We start from the raw sequence: 24,516 nt of genomic DNA on the forward strand, positions 1-24,516 counted from the left end.
ACAATGTCTGTAAAGCAAAAAATTGATTGTTTAAAGAAATTTTGTTAGCGTAAATAATAAGTTAATTAACCTCAGATAATTAAAAATTTGAAAATTTTGATCGGGAATCTTTCATAATTGCTTAAAATATTTTCTTCTAAAGAGCAAAAAATCCTTAACATGAAAATTCTCTTCATTTTAAATATTTTAAGTTTTTGTATTTTCGAATTTCTCTAATGATAGGAAAGGAAAATTTAAATTAATTAAAATTCATATTAATTTTAATTAAATTTGTTAATTTAAATTTTCCATTCCTTTCATTGGAGAAATTTGAAATTTTTCGAAAATCAAAAATTTTGCTTTATCTTAAAATTTAAATTAATTAAAATCAAAACTAAAAATTAAATTAATTTTAAATTTTAATTAATTTAATTAATTTAAAAATTTATTAAATTAATTTTTAATTAACATTAAATTTAAAAAAAAATTAAAGTTTATTAAAAATTAAATTTTTTTAATTAATTTTGATTTTTAAATTAATTTAAATTTTAAATAAAAATTAAATTTTAATTTAATTAATTTAAAAGCAAGACCAAATAAATAAAAATTCACGTTTAAAATAAATAAAAAAATTATTTCTCTTAAAATAATTTTTAAAGCTCAGTAAAAGTTCCAAATTCTTCAATGACCTCCAACGAAATGCTTGAACCAATTTTAATCATCAAAACGAATGTGTTTTTATCGTAAAATGATTAAAAATCCCCTTTCGCTGATTCCATTCACTCATTCTCTTAATATAAGTAATAATCGCCCATGACTCCACAAAATGACAAAGTGTTTATTTATCTTTCGATTTTTTTTCGTCATTGACTCAAATTGTAAATTTATTTATATTCAGAGGCAATGTACAAATGTTTAGAAAGCTGATTAAGCACCAAATACTTAACAGGATTATTTTTCTAACATCGCAAAAATTAAACGAAATGAAAGCGAATCGAATGTGTCAAATTATCGCCAACAAACAACACTATCCTGACATGCAAAATTATTTCAATTGTAAAAAAAAAGTTAAAAATTTTATGGAATGTGCAACTGAGTGTCTTTTTCGGTTATGCAATTCGGTGTCAATTTCAAGAAGAAGAAGCGAAAACGGTACCGCGCCTGTTAAAAAAGTCAGTGCATAACATTTCCGTCAAAAACTTTTTTCTTGTTATTTTTACTTTTTTTTTGTAATTGAATAAGAAAACGTTTTTGGCGTGCTTCTCACTACCGTCGATGTCGACAACTATTAAATTGAAGTCAAAATCGTCGTTACTCTGTTTGAACAATAATTAACATAAATCACTTGCATAATGTATTATTTTAACATCAATTGAATCGCGTCGAGCATATTTACCGACGAAAAAAAAATCAATTTCGAAAAAGTAGATGGAGGTCAATAAGTCAAGTATCAACAACATCTCCGCACAAAAATTTTTCGGATTTTGAACAAGAAGCTAATTAACTTGTTTCGCGGAGCATGGAGAAAGAGCAAAGAGAGATCATGAGAAGAGAAGGTTCACGAGAGAGTAGACCGCAACAACAACCCGAAGGCAAAGGCAAAAGCAAAAGCACGAAAATCCGCGACATTACACGTGAATGTCTTTTGAATGAAAAATAAAAAAAAAATATTTTTTTTTAAATTTATTCATGCGCGACTAAAAGCCAAAACATTTACAAAATAAATGCAAAATATTTTTTATTACTATCTTGCCCGTTGTTACTGCTATTGAGCAATAAAACTCATTAATTACGATATGATATGAAATGAACCATATAAAGACTCGAAAAAAATTAACTGAAATTGACTGGCTGCGAAATAACAATAAAGATTAATTTTTCGCGATATATTTGATGATTAAAGAGAAAATTAGTTTAATGAGTGAATAATGTGCGGAATGTTGAACAATAGACACAAATACACGAAATATTAAAAAAAAAATATTAATTTTGCATATCAATTCACACGTTGTACGAAAGTGAGCATTGATCGACGTTTTTGGTGTTGTTAATTGCACTTTCAAGACTTTCGCTTTCGGTTGAAAACATAATTTTTGGAGGTCTTGACAAAATTTTGACAATTCTTGTATCGCATTTAAGGAAATTATTATAATGAGAAAATGTCAAAAATTGAAGATTTTTTTGATCATTAGTAGAAAAAAGTGAAAGAAAACTTCGTATGATGGACAATTTTTGAGTTAAAGTACTTTCTTGAGACATTTTTTTATATTTTTTTCTCATTTTTTAAAGAAAAAAAAATTCATAAAATTACAAACAAAAAAAAAATATTTTAATTTATTTATTTAATTAAATATAATTTAATTTTAATTTATTTTTCAATAATTTTCATGAACAAAAAAAATATTTTTAAAACAAAAAAAAATAGTTTTTTAAAAATTTTTTCTCGTTTATTAAAAAAAAATTTTCTTAAAATTAAAAAAAAAAATTATTTTAATTTTTATTTATTTATTTAATTAAATTATATTATTTCTAATAATTTTCATGAACAAAAAAAATATAATTTTAACTTCAATAAACAAAAATTTCAGTTTTAGGCGATTTTTGAGTTAAGAAGTCAAACGTTTTAAGTTTATTACTTATTTAGTCGAACTTTAAATGGAATGAAAATTTTGTAAAAAAAAATAAATTTTAAGCAATATTTACATTCCTCAAGTAACTTTTGAGCATCAAATTACCCTCTTAAGACAAAAAAATCGTCGGTTTCTTTAAAAATTTTTTAAGATTTTTCAGATAAACACTTTTGGTGAATAATTATGGGTAAAAATTTGATAAATGAAGTCTCTTCAATGTTCAAGTTCAACTAAAAACCCGATTTGAGGATCCCCCTGAATGGTTTCTTGAGTGTTTTTGACAACAAACAACAACTGCACTGATAATCATCATTACGTCATGGAAAAAAAAACTAAAGTAAAAAAACATGACTCTCGTAATAAGTAGTCTCTAACAAGCAATTTCATGCAGCAGAAACTAAAACTTCACTTTTTTCATAAGTAATTCATATTTTCTTACAGAAATTACCTACTTACAAGCATAGCAACGAGCAGTGATTTGAATATTTGCAATAATAGTTATTTAATGTAAAATAAAAAAAAAAATAGAAAACAAACACAAATAATAATAACGATAATAAAGTAAAAACCTCGAGAAACAAAAGAAACGAACAAAACGCGAAAAAGAGTCTTCGAGAGAGACTCGTGTCACACTTTCGTGCCGAATGTGCAACCATTTTCCGCGTGAATTGGTTAAATACACGACAAAATGAGGGCCTTAAAGGCCGCAGTGCTCTTCGTGCTTTCGGCGTGCGTTGTTGCGACGCTCGCTGGAAGTCCCGTTATCCGTCCAGGAACGGGAAATCCGTCGCCTCGTTTGCCGCGCACGAGTGCGAGTCAACAGCAACATTTACTCAACGGCACCGGCAACACTCGGAATTTGACAAAAACATTAAATGCCTCAAGACCAAGAACAAGGTAAGTTTTTTTTAACTATTTTTTTATGATTTTAACAAAATTTTATCATAAATACACGAAATATTGAATTTATGTCAAACAACATTTAGTTTTTTGCACAAATACGCGAGTCATAAATTGCGATTAAATCGATTGAAAAAAATTTTTATTGAATTATGATTGAAAAGTTGCTCCAAAGAGTTACAAAGTCAAGAAAAATTCAACGCGACCTTCGTAAATATATTTCTAGAATATTCACCGCTTCACAAAATATTCAAATTAAATTAATTAATCAACGAAACAGGTTCGTTTCTTATGCGTCCCTGCAAGTCTTTCGATTCAATGCCCTCCGTTGAAAATTTTCGTGCGAATTTCTTTCATGTATGAGTTGACATAAACTTGAATTACAGTCAAAAAATCATAACGGTGACTGACATTTGATTAACTTGAGTAACATTACGAAGGTCGTGGGATAACAATTTTTTTCTTTTTTTTGACAAATGACAACAAATGACACCAAAAATAATAAGAAGAATGTGCGTCGTTCAATGCGAAATTGTTCAAAAATTGCTGAATTTTAATGAGCCCGTTATCTCGCTCCGAGAATCAGCAGGTCATTAGGTTATGTTTGTATGTTGGCGTATGTCGTCGTGAAAAAAGAGAATGAATGAGACACTAATAAGGCGAACAACACAAATAATAATAAATATACAACTGACTGTCAATAATTGGAACTGTACGAAAAAAAAAAGTGAAAGGAATACAAGACGATTTGTGTTTAGTATTGGAGACTGAACTGACGTGCGCGACAAACGATCGACGAACGGCGGCATTCGATAACAACTTTATTAGTTTTTCGACAGATTTTTTCTCTATTGTTGATGAATTAGTAAAAAAATTAGCGTTCTTAGCGTTCGTTAATAAATAATTATTTTTTTAATATGAAAATACGGAAAAAATACCATTTTTTTATGCTACATATTCAGAAAAATTTTTAAAATTTCTATAAAAAAACATAAATTGTAATAAAAATTAAAAATAAATTTATTTGAGAGAAATTATTTAAATTAAAAAATTTTAATTTTAATTAAATTTTAATTTCAAATAATTTCTCTCAAAACGAATAATGTTTAGATTATTTTTTTATGTGCTTGATTTGGATTAATTGAAAAAAATTTTTTAAAACTTACCTTAAAAACGTCAAAGCTTTTATTTGAGAAATTGTTGAAGTACCTTAAAATAAAAAAGAAAAATACAAACATTTAAATATTGTAATATTTACTTTAATAATTTTAATTTTTTAATCAAGTAAAAAATTAAAAAAAATGATAATAAAAAATATTTTTTAAAAATTAAAAAAAAAATAAAGCTTAATGTTTTATTAATTTTTAATTTATTTTTTAAATAGGTATTAATTTTTAAATAAAATTAAATATTAATTTTTTTATTATTTTTAATTAATTTATAAACTTAATGTTTAAATTATTTTCAATTTAATTTTTTTTTTTTATTTTTAACAAATAAATTTTTTAAATTAAAAATTTAAAATATAATCAAAAGTAATACAATTTTAAGTATTATATTTATTTAATTACTTATTTTTTTTTAAATTTATTAAAATGCAAAGAAAAATTTAAAGCTTAATATTTAATTAATTTTTTATTTAAAATTTTTATTAATTTTATAAAAATAAATAAGAAAATTTTAAATCAAAAAAAAATGAAAAATAATAAAATTTAAAATATTTTTTTTTTAATATTTTAAAATGTTTTAAATGTTATGTTTAAAAAAAAACAAATTAAACATAATCTCAAGTTAATAAATTTTTCAATGTTAATAAAAAAAATGTTTTTTTTTACCTTAACACGAAACATTAAGCTTCCACATTTTTCAAACAAAAAAATTATTTCTAACTTAATAGATGTACCTCAATAAAACAGTTGAAATGCGATCCAATTTTTCTCCTTGATCTATTTCGACACATACAAAGCCACACACAATAGAGCCCAAACAACAACAACGCCTTATGTTACTGCTTGTTGTTGCTGTTTTGTTGCTATTCCATTGCACAAACAAACGTATGGGTAAGAAAATCGAACAAGATCACTTTTTTGTTGTTTTCTTATAATAATAAAACATTACTATTATTATTATTCGAGCAAATGTATAAATAAATGTATGTTTTACAAAACCAAAACTAACGCAAACACCGGGTTATTCAAGGCTTCGGTTCCAAACAATTTGTCGTTCGTTCGTTGCTCGTTGCTTCAAACAAAAACAATGTACACGAAAAATAAGAATGCAACCAACCAACCAGCCAACTCGTGCATCTAACAGACAAAGTATAGATTTAAAAAGCGATACAATTAATTTACGATTTTTTTTTCTTATTTCAAATAACATTGTTATACTATTATTATTATTAAATTGATATTATTTTCTTGCGCCGTGCAACGAAAATTCGCTTTTGGCTATTTTTTTATTATTTTTTTCTTATGTCAACCATTTTTCGTATAAAACACACATAATATTAGCAAATGTTTTTATGGTGCACGTAAAATGTAATAAAATCAATTTACTTTCAAATATAAATAAATTAATAATGTGAAAAATGTACGACGACGTCGTATTATTTGGAAATGGGAATAAATGAATGAATGGAATGAATAATAAATAAATAAATTGTCAATATTATTGAGGAATTTTTATTGTGTGTGACCATTTTTGCTGCTCCGTTTGTTACGCTTGACATCAGACGTTTAACCTTTCATTTGTGTTTGTAATTTTTAAGAAGTTTGTTTTACAAAATTTACAATAAAACGATTAACGTTTTGTTAATTAAGATTTTATCGTGTTTAAAAAAGCCCTTTTATGAGTTTTTTGGGTTCTATGAAACTTTCGAAGGTTAAATTTTGAGTTTAAGAAGCGTAAAAATTTTAAGAAAATACAAAATAAGGAAGTAAAATAATAAAATTTAAATTTTTGTCTTTCTAATGAAATGCGAAAAAGGTCAAAACCTCGCACTATTTCATAAAAATTATCAAATTTGGGTAAAAGTGTCAACTAAAAAAAAAGTTTAAAAAAATTTTTTGGATGATTTTTCAAAATAAAAGCTTAAGTTACTTATAACCTCATAAGGAAAACTATCATTAATCATTCGGATGATGAGTCGATGATTTGTTAAACTCCCTTCTCCATACCTTGAAGATGGATTAATTTGAGATTTAAGACTCTCAAAGTCATTTCCTCTTCAATTTTTTGGATTTTAACACAAAATTCATTGAACAAGTGCCAAAGTGCTTAAGAAGGTCAGAAAAAATCTTCCTTCAAGTAAAAATAAATCCCTTGATAACGAAATTCTTGACGTGCCTTTAATGTCATAATCTAAAGGGAGCATCGTCTGTTCTCAATGCGCATTCCTTGAAATCAATTGTTCTTGAACTTTAAAAATAAAACAATGTTCAATAATAACTCATTCTCACACGAGTCTCATCTCACTTCATCAAAGCAGCACAAAACGTGAACAACTTCCTACAATTATCATGTCAACACTCCCATATTCTGTTCGTGCTTCATTTAGCGACAACAACAATAACAAATTACCGTCACTCAATATTCTTCATTTTTTTTATTAAATCATCACCTTCTATATCGTGAAAACATTAAGACATAATTAGAACAAAAAATAAAAAAAAAATATTGAAACGCCTATCAGACACGCCACAAAATCGCTAAATTTTTATAAAAATGCGAAACGGGGTGTTTTTCTGTTTGTTTTCGTTTTTCCATCAAGAAGATAATCGACCATAAAAATGTATTGTTAGTGTTTATTGAAAAGAATGATGGAATTTAAATAAACATTTTTTGTCTTGACATTGGCATTGAAGACGTTTTTAATATAAAAATAACATGATATACATCCGAGCTTTGCGTCACATCGCGAGCCAACGTGATCTTGAAACATTTTTTGAAACCTCCCTATGGGCGAAAAAAGGGTAAAATAAACCCCTTAAGAGATAAATTAACCCCTAAAGTGGTCAAATTAACCCCTTTAGAGGTCAATTTATCACTTAATCAATTAGGGGTTTATTTGACCTCTTTAAAAGATTATTCTGACTTCTAAGGAGGTTAATTTGATACCTTCAAGGGTCAAGTTAACCTTTGAAGGGGTCAGAATAACCTCTTAAAGAGGTCAAATTAACCCCTTATGTGATAAATTGACTTCTTAAGGGGTTAATTTCACCCTTTTTTCGCCCACAGGGTTTTTTGAAACCTTAAAAACTATAATTATCAATTAATTTGTCTCGTAAAAAAAATAATAATTATTAATTGTTAATATTTCAAGTCAAAAACGAACAACTTTCATAGACTTTAAATTTTTTTTTTTTTTTTTTTTTTTGCATAAAATTTAATGAGTCGCCTCTCAGCGTTATGATGGGAAAAATTGATATACAACAACTATTAACTCTATTATAACTATTGGGAAAAATTATCATTCATTATATTGATTTCACGTTGTGCTGATGTTTTGTGGTCGTTGTTATGAGTTTTCGAAAACAATAAGTCATTACATCATGTCTCATAACTTTGTTGAATGGCTCGTTGTTAGCGCATATGAGAAATAACAACCAAATTTCTTCTCAATATATGTTGCGATGTGTTGCTTTGATGTTGGGCAATAAGTACATTTCCTGCAGTGCAAATAATTTTTTTTTTATCGGCGAACCGAGATTAAAAGTGTTTCAAAATTAGGTTGTGACGATGACGACTGTGTTAATGATTGGATTTTGCCACGATGATTAACTTTTGCTACTTGGATGAATGACGAGGGAAGGAGATACGGCGATAAAGAGAGATGTATAGAGAAAAAATAAAGAGTTCATTGATCGATCAAATTTCGGTAGTTGTTGTTGCTACATGTGCGAGTTGCTTTATTTGGAGTAGACTACCAGGCGTCGTTTTAATTAAATTTTAAAAAAGGTTTGAAATTTTTTTTATTTAAAATTTTTTTTCAAATTTTTTTTTATGATTTTATATTTTTTTTTTAAATTTAATTTTTAATTATGTTAAAAAATATAAAAAAAAATAAATATTTTTTTATTTAAATTTTTTTCGAAATTCAATTTCTTTATTATTTTAATTTTAAAATTTAATTTAAAATTTTTTTTATATTATTTATTTTTTTTTAGAATATTTTTTTTGTTTCAATTTTTTTTAAAGAAATTGAATTTTTAATCATCTTAAAAAGAATAAAATTTTGTCATAAAAAAGCTTTCAACATATTAAATAAAAAAAAAAAATTTCGCAAAACTTTTAATTCAACCGTAATTCGAGACTTCAATTATTCACAGCGTCGATCACACGTTGCCCAATAAATAAATACATTTATGAAACACTCACAAAAAAATGTCTGACATGTCGCGCTACCATTTTAGCAGTTTTTGTTTCGATCCGAACTCGATTTCAATCGATCATTACTGCACGAAAATCATTGCGACGAGAAAAAAAACGAGTGAAATAATAAATAATCACAAAATTATTTGATTGGTGCCTGTCATAACAACTTTTGCAGCTAATATAATAATTGATATGAACAACCGCCGGGAATTGACAATAATTTCAAGAGATTAAAGATTTTTTTCACAGTTTGCAAAAAAGTTAAGTTTCTACTATTCAAAATTTATAAAAATGTGATATTACTTGTTTTATTAGCAGTATTATTAAAAAAAAAATTTTTTTAAACGTAAAGCAAAAAAGATTGCATGTTATTAGAGACTGCACTTTCTCCGTATCAACACATGATTTTTCCTCGATGATTAGCATTTCAATAATTTCATTGCGAGTTCCAACATTTAATCCGCGCAGACAAGTTGCTTCAGTTATCATGGTATCGCTTCGCACATCGCATCGATATGTTTCTTTGTTCCATGCGGTGCTTAAAGTTTCAAGTGTTTATTGTGAAAAACTTATTTTTTGCAAAATTTAAAATTTTTGCGAGACATGAAATTATTTACAAAATCTAAAAAAAAAATAAAAATTAATAAATAATTATTTTTAATTATAATTTTTATTAAATTTATTTTTACAAAGTTTTTATTTATTTTTATATTTTTTTTATTTAAATTATTTTTTTTTATTTAATTTAATTTTTTTTAATTAATCAAATTTTTAATTAAATAAAATAATTAAATAAATAAATAAAAATTTAATTTATAAAATTTAATTTATAAATTTAAAAGTTGCAAATACCTAAAATATAAAAATATAATAATTTAATTAAATTATTATTAAATTATTCGTCAATATAAAGATTAATTCAATTTTAATTTTTGTCAAGCTTAATATAAAATTTTCATAAAAATTTATTGAAAAATTAAAAAAATATAAAAAATTTTTTTTTTAAAGTTATAAAGTAAAAATTCTTCTAAATTTTTTGAATAAAATATTTAATTTTTTTTTTCTTTTTTTTTACAAAAAAAAATTCTTTAAAATTAGAAATCTTTTTAAAATAAAAGTAAATAAAAGAGCATCTTTAATTTTTCTTTTAATTTTTTTTTAATTAAAATTATATTATTATTATTTTTGAAAAATATTATTTAATTATTTTAAAAAATTATTTTAAAATTAATTAATTAAAAAAAATTCTTACCTGAATTAAAAAGAAAAATCAATTTGGCAAAATTTAAAGCGAAACGCAAATTTCTCACATTTTTTTAACATGTGCTTTCATGTGTAATGTCAGTTGTCTTGTTGTCTCAAGTCTTTGCGTGTCTTTCCTCAATCACTTGCAATTTTTTTTCTGTGTGCTATTAGAGATTTCAACAGACAAATAAATGTTTAAACAAATAAAAACAAACAATAATAAATGGAAAAGTACACACACACACGTTGTTGAAGTACACCTCTTATGGGTAAATTGAATATGCTAAGCTCGAGAGAGAAATGATCGTTCATTAAATAAATAAATAAAAATAATTTAAACGAATATGGGGTGAATGAAACTTACCAAGAAGAAAAAAAAGAGTGTTGTATGAAATATTATATTTCGAGTGGGATTCAGTTTTTTTTGATTAATGATTGCTTTTCTATGATGTTTTTATTAAAATATTGTTGAGGTTAATCAATCGCTACTGCTTCATGTCGCTCGTTGACATGTCACTTTTTTGGTTAAAATTAATTTAAAAATTGCCACATCGTGCCCAAAATTGTGTCAGAAGCATTTTTCTGCCCTTTTATAGCACAAAAGTAATCTCGCTCGAACAGTAGGCTTGATTTCTTTTCATCTTTTGTCCGAAAGTACAATGCGCATGTAATGTCGGTTAGATAATATCCGATGCATATATTGTGACACTTTCATTAGCAGCAAGCAGACATAAAACAACAACGACAAAATATGTGCGGTTTTACACTTTCACGATGTAATTTAATGTATTTTAGTCTGATTGCTCTCCCGTCACACCGAGACTGAGAGTGTTAAACGAAGGATTCCAAAAATTATGGCAAACAAAGTGCCTCGGGGCGATATGATAGCGCGAATATAAATTGTATGAAAAAAAAACAAGGAAATAGCTCACAAACCATAAACAGCTCATTTATTTCGCTTTACAATATCTTTCAATTCATTCATTCACAAAAACAGACACACACACAAAATGTGTCCAACTCAATTGTGCAACAACTTTGATTTTCTTAGCGAGCCGTTCAAAAGCTGCAGAGACCATTCAAATTCTGCTTTGCAACACATAAAGTGCTAAATTATTGCAAATTCAATTGCTCGGCAACAAGCACAAGAAAAAAAATCGACATGAGAGAGATATGGAACGCATTTACTTGGAAAATGTGTATCAGCAAGAAAAAAATTGTTGCGAGCTCTTTGTATCTATGATTTATGGTTCTTTTGCGTAAATTGTATTTCAATGATTCAAGATACGGGCCCAGACTTCAATGAAGCAATAAATTATTTTTATTACAATTGACGAGCGTCGCGGCATTTCTTCAAAAGAAAGTGAATAAACAGACAAAACTAGACAGATTTGAAAAATGGGAGTAAATTTGTGTTTTGCACGTGTTGCCGATAAAACTTCACAACATCAAACATAAATCTTAATTTAGGATTTTTATTCACACGGAAAAAATTTTAATTTGTTCAATTTTCAAAGTTAAACTCTAAAATTATTATTATTTTTTATTTTATTTTTTATTTTTTTTTTTATTTATTTTCTGAACTGATATATTGTTAGAGTTTAGCTTTTAAATTTAAAAAAAATAAAAAATTTCTGTGTGTCTTGAAGATTTAAAATTTCATAGGCTGTTTTCGGTATTTTTGTTATTTGAAATTTTAATCTTACGTCTCAATTTTTGAACATTTTTAAGATTCTTATATAACAAAGAGGAAAAAATTTTTCAAAAAATTGAGTTTTTTTCAAAAGTTCTGACAAAATTTTTATGTTTTTATAAAAAAAAAAATTAAAAATATTGAGAAATTGAAATTTTTAATACATAAGGAAGTAATTGTTACAAAATCTATTTAATAAAAATTAATATATTTTTTTCTAAATTTTTAATCTTTTTGGCATGTTTTACACAAAAATGCTTCGTAATTGCGATAAACTTTCAAAAACCGGCATTTCATGTCAACTTTTTTTTTTATTTTTTTTTATTTTACAATCAGATTTCGTGATTTTCCATTCTTTTTATTATTGTTTATTTTAAAGTTCTTATTTTTTTCAATTTAAATGGCAAAAAAATCATGTTCTATAAATAATTCTAACACGCAAAAAAATCAATTTATTTTCATTGTAAATCCTCGAATCGATCAAATCATATCAAGTCAAATCAATAAAATTATAATTAAAACTTTTTATTAAATTCGTATTGAAAATCGATCAAGTACCTTTTATTTTTTGCTCTCCATTACAATCGACCAATATCGACTCGTTCGCTCAAAATGTATTAAAATAAATACAATCTTGTCGATTTTATTGATAAAATCCACTGACTTTTAATTTTGCTTAATTTTTCTCATACACTTGTGTACCGTTCACATCAAGCCCAAGAAAAAATCTTAAAAGTTTTACACTAAAAATATAAGAAAAAATTAAACTGGAATCAAAATAAAAAAAAAATCTTACGTAATTAGTCCACTTTTATTTTCAAATAAACCTGTTTTTGTGCATTGTAACGCGCGCGACTTCCATACGCGAGACTGTTTATTTACTGTTTTCTGTGTTCGGTGCTGCGACTCATTCATTATAAGTTTATTTTATGTAATTTTTGTATGTGCAGCAGCGGCGAGTTGTGGCAACTTGTTGTACAAAAATTACATCGAGAACAAGATTATCATGCGAGAGTGTGTGTTTGTAATTATTATTGCGATCGACGACGACGCACGGGGTATGTTGGTCAGTAGTGTATGGCATGTCAATATGCGAGAGAAAAAAAAACTTAATAATATCGAGCAAGCGACTTGTATATGTGCATAATATGGGCGTTTAGTTCACTTATCTATTTATAATATTTATTGTAATGAATTATGATTTGACTAATGCCTGAAATGTACGGCAAGTAATAAAACTCTATTTTGCATCGAGTTATGCCTAAGAACAGACTTGTTAAATAATTAGCCATTATTAGTTGTGCAGCGAATGTAGTTCATTTCAAAGATTTTTTTTTTTTTGCTGCTCTATTGATACAAGTTTTGTACGAACGTATGTTTAATTAACAATGACATGTAAGCGGTGCAAAAATTCGTCCTTTGTAAGGTAGTTTTGTTTTCTTGCGACTCAAATCGACTTTGGCTTGAATTGACTTGAACTGGCATTTAATGCAAAATATAATTATTTATCGGAGGAAAACGAGAATAAATATTAAAAATGAATGAGATTTATTGCTATGCGAGCCCCCGGGCAAAGCAACTGTTGCGTGGATTTTAATCGTATGAATATGTGATTTGTAAGAATTTGCTCGATTTGAAAGTGTCTTTAAAAGGTTTTAAAGTTGTGACAAAAGACACTTAAGGATTGGAAGCGGAGGGTAGTTCATGTCATACATTGAACTTTTAACTTTAAAAAAAAATATATTTTGAGTAAAAAATTTAATTTTTTGATGTTTTTTCAACAAAAATAAATTTATTTTAATTAAAATTTTAACTTCATTAAAAAAATTGTTTAATTAATTTTTAATTTAAATAAAAATTTTTAATTTTTATTAATTCCTAAAATTTATTTTTTGTTAATTGAATTAAAATTTTAATATTAATATTAAAAAATTAATAAAAATTTTTATTTTTGCTCAGTTACAATTTTTAACAAATTTTTATTAATTTTTTAAAATTAATATTAAAAATAAAATTAATATTAAAATTATAATTTAATTAACAAAAAATAAATTTTGAATTTCATTAAAAATTAAAAGTTTTTAATTAAATGAAAAATTAATTAATTAATTAAATTTATTTTATTAAAGTTTAATTTTTTATAAAAATAAACTTATTTTGTGAAAAAAGCTTCACAAAAAAAAATAAATCTCAACAAACTCAACTCAAAATATGAATTTTCATTGAAAAAGTTAAAAGTTCAAAATTTGGCATAAACTACCTTTCGTTCCCAATTAAATTTATTTTTTATTAAATAATAACTTTTAAGAATAAATTAAAATTAAAATGATTGTAAAAGTAAATTTCGAAGAAAAAAACTTTTAATTAACATTTTTGACAAGAATTCTTAAAATAGCTATTTTTAATGAAATACCCTTTTACTTTAACTTTTTCAACAAAATAAATTTAAAATTTTAATTCGTTAATTAAAAAAAATCTTTTATCTGTAATGAATTTGAATTTTACAACCACTCACCTGTCATAAGAATGTGATCAAAATACCATAAAAGCTTGTCTGAAATTCTACATTTTTTTTTCGTAACCATATCTTTTGATCCCATATAGTTTTTTTCAACTTCCTCGTGCTTTGTTACAAGTTGCAAAAAAAAACTTTTTTTTCTGTAAATAAATTAAATAAAAACTGTAAAATCGTGCTTTGATTGCGGGTTGATTGTATCTTTTGATGGCTAAAAAGCATAAGTAGCAATAAAAAAAGGGTAACCTGTTAAATGACCTTCTAGTTGTTTCAGTTTTATTGTGTGTGTTGTGAGAAAGAAAAACTACTTTACGGGGCGTGACGACAGTAGAAAACTTTCCTTGTGTAGTTGTTCTCTCATGGCTAAAACTCAACAGTTTTTTTTATGACAGCTACGCATGTTTCTAATTAAGTTGTCGAGTCGAAAATTGAATTGAGATATACAAACAAAAGTTTCGCACTCGGGAGATCGGTAAGTTTGATTTTTATTTTTTTTTTTCTAATCAATCACGCAGAAACATTCAAAACCTGTCCAAAAATGAACTTACCATAGCTGTCAATTGCATACAATTTATTAGTTTTACGCGAGTAAATGAAGGGGGTTAATCCCGCACATGCATTCACAAAAGTGCCATTAATGGAGGTGAATTGTTGAATTGTGCTTCGTGCGTATTGTGAAAGCAACGCTATGGCTCGCAAATCTTTTTGACGTGTGTAATTGCACCGACTGACCGAAAATACTTGAGAAAACTTCAAGTTTTTTTTTCGATTTCAAAATCATATTGTCATGATTATTATTATTATTGCAAGCTATGTGATTAAATAATTAAAATAAAGTACCCAGTTTTCCATAAATTCATGAATTTCTGTTCTGGCAAATGTTTTAACACCGCTTAATGGTCCGTTTTCATGTTATTAATAGAAAAAAAATCATGAAAATTATTTAATGCAAATGTGTTTATTAAGCATGCTTGTTAGTTTTGCGAAAATTATAGCGACCGTTATTCGTGCAACGCTATTAAATTTCGCTTTAATACGCTTCGCAAGCACACCGTGTGCCTTGTCTTGTCATCTTGTGTAATCAAAAATCATAAATTCTAACTAAATTTTTTCATAACAACATTTTTCAGTCTAAATCTACAATAAAATAAGACAATAATAATATAATAAAGTTTGCCGTTATTTTATTTTATTTCATAATGTGTGTGTGCTAAAAGTTAAACAAAAACCCCGAAAAATAAATAAAAGCAATTATTTGCAAAAGTTCTGCGATTACCAAAAGCTGATAAGATGAAAAAATATAAATGAATAGGCGTTGAATTTTGTACAGTTTTTGTGCTTTTGTCTGAAAACTATTGTCAATGAGCCATAAAAATGCAGAAAAAACTCGTATCAGATCAACATTAAAAGTCATTAACAGGGGAACGCAATTGTTTAAAAAAAATAAAAAATATGCAATGATTCAAGTTTATTGAGGAAAATGTGTTGACTTGAGTTCAGTTAAGTTAAGTTGTGTCTAAAGATCAAAAGTGATATAAAAAATTCTCTCATGTCGATTTTTTTTATTACTATTGAGAAAAAGAATCAAAAAAGATTTAAAAATAAGACGTAAAAGATTTGATCAACGCGTTCAAAAAATATCGAGTTGGGTCATCAATTCATAGCAAAAAGTACAGGGCGTTTTATAATTTTTACCATTAATTTTCGAGGTACTATATTAATTTTATTCTAAATCCATTAGATAATATCCAAAGACGATTGAAAACAACTATTGAATATTCAACAAATTAATCTTCCGAAGCAACATTTGAAAAGATAACAACGTTTTAATAAGGCACATTGTATCTCATAACATAGACTGATGGAGAATTTAGGCAAAAAGAAGAATTTCAACATAGAAAGACATAACTCACAATTTTGGACCTATAAAAATCTATCTTAAATCAATTTTCGTGAACGTTGGATACAAATAGAGCATCTTCTGCTTGCGGTGACGTATCTTCTGTCTGTGAAGAGCTCCTCACATATTAAGATCATCTTCTTGAACTCATGTTACAAGATATTGAAAGTATAGAATATAGAAGACAAACCAAAGCATTGATATTTGCTCGAAGTCGAAGTCTCAGAATATTTTTATCGAAGGTCGAGAATCCAATGCTCTCAAACATTAAGTTAGCCATACTATTTCGATATGAAACTTTTTTATTGAAAGAATCTTAAGTATTTTAACAAAAACTGTCATTAAAAGCTACAAATTACTTTAAAGAACAGAAATAAATATTTTAAAGAAACAAATTAAAAATTAATAATAATTAAAAAAATCTTTATATGAAGACAAATTAAGAGAACAAATTCTTAACAATTAAAAACAGAACAAAACTTGTTAACCTCCCTGTACATCATTTTTAAAACAAATCTCTTAAGCCAACCAATAAAGCATTTCATTTAAGACAAATGCAGCACAATAAAAACCTGCCTTTGATTAATCTCGGATTGAATTCATTCTTTGGAGCTCTTTAAACATTTATAAAAATAACAACAAACAATAAAATCACGCAAAAACACAAAGCTATGCGATTTGTTAATTTGCAGCTGGCAAAAAAAAAACTATTTTGCAGCCAACAAGCGAACAAACATTAAATTAAGTTTCATATATAAATAAAACTTAAGCCACCCATTTTCAATCAAGTTGGTAAATACATAAATTTAATATTGTGGCATATTTGTAACACCGAGCAAGCAAGCAACAATAACTGGATGGCGTTTCTTGTATGTATCAGCGCAATAATTTGCATAGTTGCTTTTTTTATATATTTTTTACGTAAATTTTTGTTCGATGTAAATAATTCCAATGTCTTTCGGATGTTTTGTCGCGCACGTCTTCATCTCCGTGTAATAAACAATGCATCCTTCATGCAATTATTTCATGAGACCTTGACGAGAAAATTTCTTTCTCACACACAATAGAATCTAATTTAAAGAACAATTTATGATTGATCGTGAATGAATATTGATTACGCGCAACCTTCGATCGAACAACCGCAACGAACGATGTTCCTCGATATCAGATCACGTTTTTGCATAAAAAGCCTCATGCTAATGGCTTATGGGAATAGAACGACTCATCATCAGCTTACAGCGACGATTCGCACGTAATTCAATATCTGACAATAATTATCTCGTGGCATATAGCATGGAGGAATTCCAGCTCAAAGCAATTATTATTAAAAGTTTTATTTATAAAAAAAAATAATTAGCTAACAAGGTTCTCCGTTGCAGTTTCTGATAATGAGTCATGCAATCGTGCGCCGCTATTTGGCGACACAATTTCAATATTAATGAAAAAAAAAACAAAAAAAAATCGAATGTCAATTTTTTTCCTCCTCTAAAAAAATTTTTTGCCGCGACACATAATAGAAAGAGAGGAGTCTTTACATATAAGGAACTTGTTGAAGTTCATTTCATATGCAATCCGCTCTGTTTTGAATATTTTTTTTTGTCGAATATTTCGCACCAACGAAAATATTCAACGAAACATGGAACTTTTTTATTACGTGTTAAACAGAGATTTCGGTATTGTTTATTTATTTTGTGCTCCGCTATGCCTATTTGCATGCGCGAGGCAATCGAAATCGCCTCAAAAAACACGACAGGTGAACAATTTTTATTATTATTATTAATGTTTTTTATTGATATGTTTCCGTTGTTGTGTCGCCGCCGATTTTTTTTTTTTTGGGACCGATTATACTCTTTTTACGCTTCGGGTTACGAGATCACGCGCACCACACGCACAATTTAATACACGCAGAATTCGAAGTAAGTAAATATGAAAGTTAAAAAGTTGCGCTGTGGCATGGCCTTGCAAGTGTATTTAATAAATTTAAAAAAAAAATAGTAATTTTCATAAAATGAGTGCTAAAACATGTTTTGTCTTCGATTTTTCGATGAAATTCAGCTGATAAAGCGCTTTTGCAGTGAAATTATTGCCGCTGGCGTCTCCATCGATATGTGTCTCTCTAATCCGATTAAATTCGCGTTAAAATAGACAAAAATGTCAAAATCTCATAAGGGAAGCAGAAAAAAAAACGAGATGAACAAGAAAATAAATAATGGTAAATATGCGTTTTATGCAAATCTGCGTTCGTCAAGTATTTCCTGAGAGACGATTTCATCATATAGACTTCAATGAAAGATGATCAAATGTCATAAAATGTCAAACAACTTTCAAGAGTTGAAAGACCCGGAAAAATCTAAAAAGAAAAAAATTTTAAATTTGAACTCAAACATCAATTTTTTCAATGAATAAATTTTTGAATGAGAATTTCATAACAAAAAATTTTTTAAAAATAATTTTTTTTTTTTGCTAAAATTTTTTTAAAAAATTAAAAATTTGTCGTTAGGAATTTGTAAAAATTCTTGAATGAAAAATCCTAAAAATATTCTCTAAAAAAATTTTTTTTTTGATAATTTTTTTTTTTTAATTAAAAATTCGTGAATGAAAATATCTTAAAAAAAAATTATCAAAAAATATTATTATTATTTTTTTTTTTTTTTTTTGATAAAATTTCTTTAAAAAATTAAAAATTTCTATTAAAAATATTAAAATTTTTCATATTTTGATAGATTTCGTTAAAAACTTATATTTACAATATAAACAAAAATTTCGATAAAAATATTTTTTTGCCTTCAATTCATCAAAAATTTAAATTTTTTAATCAAATTTCGTTTAAAGTTTCTTGCGAGGCGCTAAATGTGTAAAAATTTTCTTACCTTGATGACTCTCGTGCCTTGTCTGACGTCTCGTGTCTCGTTATTATGCGTGAAGAAGTACATTTATTCAAAGAGCTCTATCAATTAGTTGCATAATTACCATTTAAAAAGGCAATATTGCGGCTTATATTGATAAAGAGACATTTTTATTGGCGCGTCATGAATGGAGCTCGTTAAAAGTCGTGATTGAAATGGCCAAGTGACACACATTAAAATTTATAACGAATAAATCTTTTTTATTTTTTGGTGTGTGCCTTGTCACTTGTGTGATATGTGTGTTGATAATCCCTCTCTTTTCTCCGATATCCAATTTTTAACGCACTTTGTCCTAAATTTTATCACTTTGATCAATTAGTCAGACCTTTTTTTTTCAATTTCGAGGTGCTCAGAATGAGATGTAGGTCAATAATTTCAAGTTGAAAGATTGACAAGGCACTCAAATTTTAATTTTTTTGCTTTGCTTGATGTTAATTTCTTCTTTTTTTCTTGATTTCTTTGCAGAGAGCAACAACTTTTGCAAGTGTTTGAGGCAGTTATCAACACGTTGGAAGGAAAATTGCAGCGAATTGATACGTTGGATCAAACTGTCGAGAATTTGATGCATCGCGTTCAAGCATTGGATAACAAAGTTGGCGACAATATCGACAAAACGATAAATATAATCGATAAATTAAAGCAATTAGACGTAAAGTTAACGGAAAACCAAATTTTACAAAGCATATCGAGTCGGGGAGCTCGCGTAACGCCCCCATCGACGTCAAATAGTGCATCAATGCCGATCTACAATTTGGATAGTAGATTGGTGTCGCTTGATCAAAAGGTCACGGATATCGATAGCAAGCTGAGCGGCTTGAAAAATCAAATTGACAACAATTTTTTGACGGGCGGCGACGACATAAATGCCGAAGCGAGTGAACGCAAACCGGTTAGCATGAATGTTGCGGAAATTACACGCAGCATCAACTCCGAAATGGTGACGCAATTTACGAAAGAGTTGGATGTGCTCAAATCCGCGACAAATAATATCGACAAGAAGCTCCAATTCCATATCAATTTAGTCTCAGAGAACTTAGGCAAAGCTTTACGTCTCGTCAATGAGGTTCACGATGCTGTCGTCGATCCAAACCATCTCAATACGCAAAATCAATCAACGACAACGACTCGTCCCGTCGTGCGTGTGAGCAAAATTGACACTTTGGCACAACAAATGCGCCCAATAATGTCCGTTTCCGACAAAATGGATGAAGTATGGAACGTCGTTGTAGGCACAAAGAGCTCCGTTGACCATCTTGTACCAAAATCCGATGAGCTTCTTACCCAAACACAACGTCAAGAACGCGCCATTGGTCAAATCCATCAAGATTTACGCACAAAAACGAACCAAATAATCGAAAATTTGGATTCTGTCGAACGTCGATTGAAGAAACAAGAAGATGATGTCGCTGTTTTAGCTCAACGTCCCGTGCCGGCTGAACTGCTTCTTGATCCAACCATCGATCGATTAGTTGAATACGATAATACGAGGTAAAAAATTTTTTTTTTTCTAAAATGTATTAAAATTTAATTTTTTTTTTTTTTTGAAGATATTCCAATGATGACTTTACCGAATCCATCGTTCAAACAACAACGTATCCTTCGCCAACGTATGTGCCACAGCAACAAGTAATAAATGCGACAGCATCAATTCCAACATCGACGCAAACTTCGAACACGATTGAAGGATCGTCAGCTTCGTCGAATAAGAATTCGAAGAAAGGAAGTATTATTTTCCCGAGTGTCAAAAATAAGCCTTCCGTCATCAATAGTACGTTTGCCACAGATGCTACTGCGTTTAAGGATATCAAAGTAAGAAATTTATTTTAATTTAAGTCCTAAAAAGAATTTTTGAGACATTTTTAGAATGAAAATTTTTAAAGTTATGATTTCAAAAATACAAAAATAAAAAAAAAGATTAAAAATTTTAATTTTTTGGAATAAAAGTTGATAAAAAATTTTATTTGAGTTACAAAAGATGGAAAAATTATGAAAATTTAAATTTTTCAAATAAAAAATTCATTTTTTTTAATAATTCTTTTTTCTAATTTCAAAATACAGTTTTTTTTTTATTTATTTTTTTTTTAATTTAAAAAATTAAAAAATAATTTGTTTTATTTTTTAATTTATTTTTAAAAAAAAATTTTGTATTTTTTTTTTCATTCTTCACATGATTTTGTTTTTGTCAAAAATAAAAAAAAATCTTAAAAAATTATTTTTTTTTTAATTTTAGGGATACTCATGTGTCGACTTACTGAACGCAGGAATGCGCAATTCGGGAGTATATTACTTGCAAATTCGCGGAACAACTTATTGGTTCCTCAAAGTTTACTGCGAACAAGAAATTGCTGATGGAGGATGGACTGTAAGTTCAATTTCCCTCAAAATTTTTTTTTACTTAAAAATTCTCAATTTTTCAGGTCATTCAACGCCGTGACGATTTCGGAGAGCCTCGTGAAAACTTCAATCGTGATTGGGCTGACTACAAAAACGGTTTCGGAGATCCTGCGAAGGAATTCTGGCTTGGAAATGAAAACATTTACATGTTAACAAACAACGAAGATTACTCTTTGAGGTTGGAATTGGAAGATTTCGAAGGAAACAAGAGGTAAGTTTGATAGAATTTATTTTAACAGATTTTTAATGAAACTCGTTCGAAGGTACGCTCAATATTCGCACTTTAAAATCCATTCGGAGGCGGATTATTACAAACTTGAGATTGACGGATACGAAGGAAATGCGGGAGATTCGTTGAATGATCCGTGGTATGGATCGAATAACAGTCCGTTTTCGACATACAACAGAGATAACGATCGAAGTTCGCTTAATTGTGCAAGCATGTTGAAGGTATTTGTCGATTTTTATCTCATTTTCGATCGAAAAAGTTGAATTTTTTACGTTTTAGGGCGGTTGGTGGTGGAAATCATGCGGAAGAGGCCTCAATGGGCTTTATTTGCATGATCCACAAGACTTGACAGCTCGTCAAGGCATTGTGTGGTTCCGTTGGCGCGGATGGGATTACACACTGAAACGAGCAACGATGATGATCAAACCGAAAGGGCTGCAATCGACAATGTTTACATGAAAATAATACTTAAAAAAAATTTTTTCTTTATTATTTTGAATGTGTATGATAGAGAGAGAGATAGCAAAAAAAATATAGATTGAATTTCAGTCCGCAACGACCCTTTCTCGCTCCCCGCCTTTGAAAGCTGTGTGCAACAAGTATTATATTTTATTTTATATTTTTAACTAATATTCTTTGTATAAATATTAATTAATTAAAAAGCGCGCGCGTTGAATTGAACTCCAATATTTAATATAAAAACACGTGAATTCACAAGAAAATAGTTCAATATGTAAATAAAAAAATCTATTTTCTTCTTTTTTTAATTCATTTTAAATTTATAAAAAAAAACTTCACGATCATTTTTCATTAATTCACCAAAAAACATTCACATATTTGTATTTTTTTAAATATTTTTTTTATCATGAGAAATTTTAATAATTTTTTTTTTACTCTTGACTGCCTTCCCTTTCGATGTGTGAATTTTTTTATGATTTTTATGCATTGCAGTATTATTATTATTTTTTTTCACGAGTAAACATTCAAACCCTTTCCAATCACTTTTCTTTTGTTTTTTTGCTTTCTTATTATTACATTACATTAATTTATAATTTCATGTAATTATTGTCGTTTCACGCCTGTAAAAAAAACAAAAATCTGCTCGTTATTCATTTTTTTTTCGTTTTTTCATTTTTTTTATAATAATTATTATTATTTAATGTTAAGTCACAAATTTGTAGATATTAAATTATTATTGCATCCCCATTTATTTTCCATTCCTTTCTCCTTCTCTCCTGTCAAGTTTCGATTTTTTTCTAAATTTTTTATTTTTATTTAATTTTACATGAACAGGGTTTGGAAATGAACGAAATTTTGCTTTTTAAAGAAAAATTTCTTATTTTATATAAAATTAAGTTTTTAAAATTTCAGTTTAAAAAAATTATTAAAAAATAAAAATTTAATTTTTAACAGAATTAAAATTTTTAAATAATAATATATTTTTGTCAATTCAAAAAAAAATTATAAATAAATTTTTGGCAAATTTTTATTTATTTCCGAACCCTGTCTATATTGTAATAACATTAAAAAACTATTTAAAAAAAATATTTTGTAAGAATTGTTATTATTTTTATTTTTTAATTAATCATCATGTATCAAAAAAATATAATTTTAATAAAATAAAGCAATAAAAATAAATAAATAAAAAAAAATATGTTAAGAAAAAAAAATGATACAGAAAAAAATACTCAACGTTGAATGTGAACCTGAACAGTGAACATGAACACAAATACATGAATATTGTATAAGAAACAATCATTTCTGTAAATTAATAAAAATTGGTAGTTGTTTCAAAAACAGTAAATTTGACTTTTATTTGGTTCCTGAATGATCTAAAAGGTAATTTTTTGAATATTTTTTGCACACAAAATTTTTTTCACTTAATTTTTTTCGACGTTTTTTAGAAAGACCACGAATACGTGGGTTGCGATGCACTTTCAAAGCGTCTTCCATTCATGAAAAAAGGAAAAGTTGGTACGCCAGGCTTCGAAGCGGGTGCTTGCCCAATGCAATTTGCCTTTTCAGGGCTACAAATTTGACATTTACAGGATTTCGCTTCGACATATTCGTAAATGTTTGTTCCGGGCTCGGCATTTTCTTCGCAATTCGGGAGATTATGAGTGCGAAGGACTTTTTCAGCCTAAAAACAAAGATTTTTTGAGAGAAATTTTTTGTAAAATTTTTTTTGGGAGTAAAAAACTTACATGAAGACACACCGGATGAAACGCCTTCTTATGAGGAAACTTCCAATCCGAGATTTCTTTCGAATCGCAACGCCCAATACACGAATTCACGAGTACTTTTCCCCAACATTTTCGTCCTTGGCTATCGACTTGCTCAACGGCATGCTCGTACTCGAACAATTCGCATCCAAGATTCGGCGTCGGAAGGATTTGCGGTTGAATTTCGAAGAGATTCGCTTGCCCAAAGACAGCATGACAAAAAAGCAGCGGAATAAAACAGAAAATGTTCATCTTGACAAGCTTCTGTCTCGATAAAGACTGAACTTTGGTAAGAACTGACGAACATTTCTTGGCGCAATCCTTTTTATTTGTAATTCTCAGAGGATTTGGCGCGCATGACTAAATGAAAAAAATGCCATTTGATGTGATTTTTAATTACAAATTTATCAACTATTTGTATGTTAATGACTGACGATGATAGTTTCTTCCCCTCTTGACTCCTTCAAAAGATTATCTGCAAAGAAAAATTACATAAATTTAATAAAAATCGAAAAAAAAAATGTTCTGTG

At 27.4% G+C, this 24,516-nt stretch overlaps 2 protein-coding genes across 2 annotated transcripts; one reads left to right on the top strand and one right to left on the bottom strand.

The window, feature by feature from the left end:
* The first annotated feature begins 3,470 nt into the window (after positions 1-3,470).
* LOC134831424 (angiopoietin-2) lies at positions 3,471-22,451 on the top strand. The gene is made up of 7 exons (XM_063845150.1): positions 3,471-3,506; positions 19,607-20,629; positions 20,689-20,950; positions 21,372-21,503; positions 21,559-21,746; positions 21,799-21,985; positions 22,044-22,451. The coding sequence occupies exons 2-7, from the start codon at positions 19,704-19,706 to the stop codon at positions 22,221-22,223; spliced, it is 1,875 nt and encodes a 624-aa protein (XP_063701220.1). The 5' UTR covers positions 3,471-3,506; positions 19,607-19,703; the 3' UTR covers positions 22,224-22,451.
* Positions 22,452-23,576: 1,125 nt separating this feature from the next.
* On the bottom strand, positions 23,577-24,265 carry LOC134831746 (glycoprotein hormone beta-5). The gene is made up of 2 exons (XM_063845554.1): positions 23,969-24,265; positions 23,577-23,904 (listed from the first exon to the last, which is right to left on the bottom strand). Exons 1-2 carry the CDS (start codon positions 24,236-24,238, stop codon positions 23,665-23,667), a joined length of 510 nt encoding a protein of 169 aa, XP_063701624.1. The 5' UTR covers positions 24,239-24,265; the 3' UTR covers positions 23,577-23,664.
* Between the last annotated feature and the right edge of the window lie 251 nt (positions 24,266-24,516).

The sequence above is a fragment of the Culicoides brevitarsis genome, chromosome 2 (assembly GCF_036172545.1).
Source record: "Culicoides brevitarsis isolate CSIRO-B50_1 chromosome 2, AGI_CSIRO_Cbre_v1, whole genome shotgun sequence".
NCBI lineage: Eukaryota > Metazoa > Arthropoda > Insecta > Diptera > Ceratopogonidae > Culicoides > Culicoides brevitarsis.

What these genes read in the sequence shown, in the direction of transcription:
- LOC134831424 (XM_063845150.1), top strand. Translation starts at nt 19,704, where the DNA reads ATGCATCGCGTTCAAGCATTGGATAACAAAGTTGGCGACAATATCGAC. An exon ending in CTGCGTTTAAGGATATCAAA is followed by an intron (nt 20,951 to 21,371) that starts GTAAGAAATTTA and finishes TTTTAATTTTAG; the next exon opens with GGATACTCATGTGTCGACTT. An exon ending in GATTTCGAAGGAAACAAGAG is followed by an intron (nt 21,747 to 21,798) that starts GTAAGTTTGATA and finishes ACTCGTTCGAAG; the next exon opens with GTACGCTCAATATTCGCACT.
- LOC134831746 (XM_063845554.1), bottom strand. Translation starts at nt 24,238, where the DNA reads ATGAACATTTTCTGTTTTATTCCGCTGCTTTTTTGTCATGCTGTCTTT. An exon ending in TTCATCCGGTGTGTCTTCAT is followed by an intron (nt 23,905 to 23,968) that starts GTAAGTTTTTTA and finishes CTTTGTTTTTAG; the next exon opens with GCTGAAAAAGTCCTTCGCAC.